At 39.0% G+C, this 5000-nt stretch overlaps 1 protein-coding gene across 2 annotated transcripts in view; it reads left to right on the top strand.

The window, feature by feature from the left end:
- The first annotated feature begins 4868 nt into the window (after positions 1–4868).
- Positions 4869–5000, top strand: part of baiap2l2a (BAR/IMD domain containing adaptor protein 2 like 2a) — a 13833-nt gene continuing 13701 nt past the window's right edge. For both annotated transcript variants that reach the window (XR_003974049.1, XM_030342262.1), the window contains exon 1: positions 4869–5000. This exon is cut by the window's right edge and continues 248 nt beyond it. Coding sequence is in view for 1 of the 2 variants with exons in the window: in XM_030342262.1 (XP_030198122.1) it covers positions 4937–5000 (64 nt within the window). In the remaining variant the exon portion in view is untranslated.

Raw genomic sequence — 5000 nt, 5'->3', positions numbered from 1 at the left:
CTCTCTCTCTCTCTCTCTCTCTCTCTCTCTCTCTCTCTCTCTCTCTCTCTCTCTCTCTCTCTCTCTCTCTCTCTCTCTCTCTCTCTCTCTCTCTCTCTCTCTCTCTCTCTCTCTCTCTCTTTCTCTCTCTCTCATATCGTGTTGGCTTCAGCGTTCATCCCGGAGCTCAAGGGTAATAAATACTTAGGCCTAAATGTTGTTGGAAAAGAGAAGAGCTATACCAAATCAACGTTAGTCACGTCGAAAACGAACACGCAAAAAATAATAATCAGAAGATGACCCACAATGACAGTCTGGATCGTATATCTCCTTTAGAGTTTAGATTCTCTGCCCGAGCCCGAGCCCGACCCGACCCCGACCCGACCCGGCCCACGAGTCGGGTAGTATGCAGATATTGGCGATATTTCCTACCACTATCCTCGGGCCGGGTCCGGCCGGGCCTTTGATCGACAATTATTTTTTTTATCATTGGTTTATTGGCCTAATCAGAGGAGAAATCCATGCCATAAATATAAATATTATAGGCCTTAATTCCACGGGTCTTCTCAATGCCGCGGAACGCTCCGTTGACCTGCATGGGTAGTAGCAGAGCCCGTCTACTATGGAGCCAGTTTCCTGCCATAATTCAAACATGAAAAGAAAAGTTTCAAAGGCTTGTAAGTCTGGGTTTGAAAACTCGACGCCTTGTAAAAAAAGGTTTTGCAACACTGAAAAAAGAGATTATAACCTGAAACAAATTCAAACAAAAATTCAAACATCTGTAAACATGATTTTGTGTTCTATTTGATCTTCTTCATCATTTTCACCAACACATTTTCAAAGTATTTTTTTTTTCACAAACTTGTTTTCAAAGTTCAAACAATTTCACCTGCACATTTGCAGAGTTTCAAATCTGGCACTGTTCTAACAGTGTATTTCATTGTTTCCCGGTTTTGAAACCATGTAAATGGGATTCTGCAAACAGGTGTTCATAGGCCTACATTGAGAAATAAGTTTTTGAAAGGTTGAATATTTATTTTTAAAAACTTGTAAAGGTGCACGTTTGCGCCATTGCAATGTATTTTTTCAGAACTGACTTTTCAGCACTGACTTTTCAGAGATTTGACCACACAGGCGCAAGCTTTGAGTCACGTGAATATTGTGTTCTGTCGCGCATTCGTTTTGAAACTCCAGTCAAAGTCTGAAGAAAAAAAAAAAAAAAAACGTTCCTGGGGGCGGGACCATTTAGCTCTAAACCTATTGGTTGCTCTCGGCTGACGTACATTCCAATCACATTCTTGTCATCGGCAGAGCACTGTCAATCACGCACAGCCCGGTGAACGGCACATGTGATTGGAATGTACGTCAGCCGAGAGCAACCAATAGGTTTAGAGCTAAATGGTCCCGCCCCCAGGAACGTTTTTTTTTTCTTCAGACTTTCACTGTCAGGAGTTTCAAAACGAATGCGCGACAGAACACTGCCAATATTCACGTGACTCAAAGCTTGCGCCTGTGTGGTCAAATCTCTGAAAAGTTAGTTCTGAAAAAATACATTGCAATGGCGTAAACGTACACCTTTACAAGTTTTTAAAAATAAATATTCAACCTTTCAAAACTTATTTCTCAATGTATGAAAACCTGTTTGCAGAATCCCATTTACAAGGTTTCAAAACCGGGGAACAATGAAATACACTGTTAGAACAGTGCCAGATTTGAAACTCTGCAAATGCGCTGGTGAAATTGTTTGAACTTTGAAAACATGTTTGTGAAAAAAAAATACTTTGAAAATGTGTTGGTGAAAATGATGAAGAAGATCAAATAGTGGTAGGTTATAATCTCTTTTTTCAGTGTTGCAAAACCTTTTTTACAAGGTGTTGAGTTTTCAAACCCAGACTTACAAGCCTTTGAAACTTTTTTTTTTCAGGTTTGAATTATGGCAGAAAACTGGCTCCATACTCTACGAAGAGCCTGGGCACTTCCTATAGGCCCCATTGTACCGATCTTGGTTGTAGTTCCATCAGACATCCACTGGGGGTGATCGCGGGCGAGTCCAGATTGAATGGGAGTCTATGGGGCTAGACGGCTAAATATGTCTCTTTCACCTGCTTGTCGTTGAAATATCGCAAATTTTATTGTAGATTCCGCAAGTTCAATATAGATTATAGTTCAAAAGTCAAATGAATGAGTAGGCCTACTTATGTCCTTTCGATTTCTCACAGTTTGGGCCGTTGTTGGCCGTACACGCTAGCATTCTGCTAATGAATGCTGATTGGTCAGGGACGGACTTGCGAGTGATTACGACCAGAGACCCCTCTTGACGGCATCTGAAGCTTAAGCACAATCAGAAACATTATCTTAAGAAGGACTTTCCGTCAAAGTTAATTTTTGCGTACTGTATTTATATTTTCCTGCAGGCCCTTTTATTTTTTATATAGTTATGTACGGTGAAAGTACATGGGCATAAATGGAATTTCTTCCATTTCTTGTGTTCAATGTTCAATGTGTTATATACATGGTATGTACGGTATGACCACCTTAAATAATACAGTCAATGTCCCGCTCAATATAATTTCATCTATCATTGTCTATTTTTCGAAAATAAAGATAGTTTAAAAAAAAAAAAGCCTCGTAAATGTGCAATGATAAACTGCACTAACAATGGAAACGGATTGTCCGTCTTTTCGTTTCCCAAGGACAGAAAAAGGTAACGTTCTTGCTTGCTCCTGTATGAATGGTCCTAGGCTACCTGAGGCTGCACCTGGTAAGGAAAGTTGCGCTGGAGCCCGGGTAAAATCGCACATGGCTTATTCAAGTTGCACGCTAGACATACTCCAAGGGTTGAGACTCAAGCACTTAACTTACCTGAACCGATTGATCCATACAAATTGTTAGTTAACGATTTAACAACTTCAACATCTGCTGTTACAGTCGTTATTTTTTTGTAGGACTTGGGCTAATGATCTTGCACAGAGGGAAAACCATCTACACCACTTGTCATTGATTTCTATGCATTCACTGATCTTTACAGATGGGTTTGTTTTAAGCCATTGAATATAATTATTCTGCCCTGCAACACATTATAAGCTACACATGTTTGTTAAATGAGAAATATGGTCTGGGTCACATTGAAACAGTAACAGTTGTATACCAGTAATTATACAAACATTATACCAACATTGCAACAGGCCAGTTTATTCAAACATCACACTAACAAGAAAACAAACAGAACAGTAACTAATAGTAAATAATTAAAAAAAAGATAAATGATTTAACAACACTGAACATACTGAACAGAGGCAGAGAAAAAGGACAGAGGAAGAAGACTTGTCCGTTGTCACAGCATCGAGGTCCAACTGTAGAGATCAAGAAAGGAAGAGGAATGAGGAGGAGGTCAACAGAACACTGCTCTCTAGGAGATTGTTTACTGATGTAAACTAAGTTGATGCAGTGTTAAAATTATGACTTTAATCCAGGTTTCTATTTCAGGAGAAAGAAATAGCTCATACTCGTTACTAAAAAAAAGCTTTATCATCGGCACTAGTGAGGATTAAAAAAAACACTCTCTGTAAGTAACATACATATGTAAAACATTCGTGCATTTCTTTATTTTTACATTAGCTCACTAAAACTCTGTAACTAGTGTATTAAGCAAAAAAAAACAAATACTTTTTCTGCTGATCAACACTACGAATGCTGGTAACAAATAAATTGTGAAAAGAGACACCATGTGAAGTTATTTTTTCGTTTTGTCAAGTAGCCGTGTAATAAGAGGGATAGTGTGTAGAACGTCGCCGGTCATTATTAGCCCTTCAGGGCTTATTTTCGAAGGTCACTTTATTCGCCCTGAAGGTGTCTTGATTCGCCCTGTCGGGGCTTATTTTCCCGATAATGACCGGCGTTCTATACATTATCCCTTTTATATTTAGCAGGGTAGGCCTAGTAACAAATGTATACAAAGATATATCTGTAGGCCTATTAAAAAAATGTCGGGCTGAAATCGGGCTCGTAAATACAGTTAATGCGTCGGGTCGGGCCGGGCTCGGACAGAACGTGCACGCGGGCTCGGGCCGGGTCGGGCTTGATTTTCTGGGCCCGATCTAAGCTCTAATCTCCTATTACATTTCCTTGTAATCATCATCATCATCATCATCATCATCATCATCATCATCATCATCATCATCATCATCATCATCATCATCATCATCCTCAATACCAACATTATTTATTATGGTCATCATCATTCACATTGTGTACTTGTGTCCCGGAGAGATGCAGGGTTGTGATTGACGCAGAGCGAATCACTATGGACCCAGACTAGTCCCCACCGATGTGTGCTGTCGCTTTTATGAGTTTGCAAGAAAACAATTATTAGTTTCCCCCCATTGTTCTGCCTCCTGGGAACTTTGCATTTTAAGTTGACCAAACTTTAGGGCAATAATAACAGCACGAATAAAGCACTCAAATATACAATTTAAGAAAATGATATTGCTAGCTCATAAAATAATAAGGTTTGATCCACTATTGCAATAACAGCCAAACAAAAGCAATATTCGAAGCAAAGGTGCATTTTCCTTATTGCCTGTCAACCCGGGTCTGCTAACAACTGCGACAACAGTTGTTTTAATCTAGATATTTTTTCATATTCTAATATAAACATAGAGGTTATCACAAGTTTAGATAAACCACCAGTTGTCAAACCAACAAATCAAAAGCAATTTAATGTGTTTTTGGATTTCCTTAACAAGCAAGCTAAGATTCGTGAACACACAAATCTTCAAGAATGAAATATGGCCTATAGAATAAAAAAAAGTTGCGTCATCTTTTAAGTTCAAAAACCGGTCTACTCGTTTTTGTTATTGCTCATTATTTTATTTTAGACGAATAGCCTTAGTATGCAGAGTTCTATAGTAGCCTAATTGCTACCACAAAGTAGCCTAAAAACACGCCTACATTCACTATGACCATATGTGAGCAGACACTGAGCAGCTATTGTTTTTATGTTTCTGCCTTGTTAATAATTC

The sequence above is a fragment of the Gadus morhua genome, chromosome 2 (assembly GCF_902167405.1).
Source record: "Gadus morhua chromosome 2, gadMor3.0, whole genome shotgun sequence".
In the NCBI taxonomy this organism is placed as follows: Eukaryota; Metazoa; Chordata; class Actinopteri; order Gadiformes; family Gadidae; genus Gadus; species Gadus morhua.
This window is presented reverse-complemented; position numbering and strand designations above follow the sequence as displayed.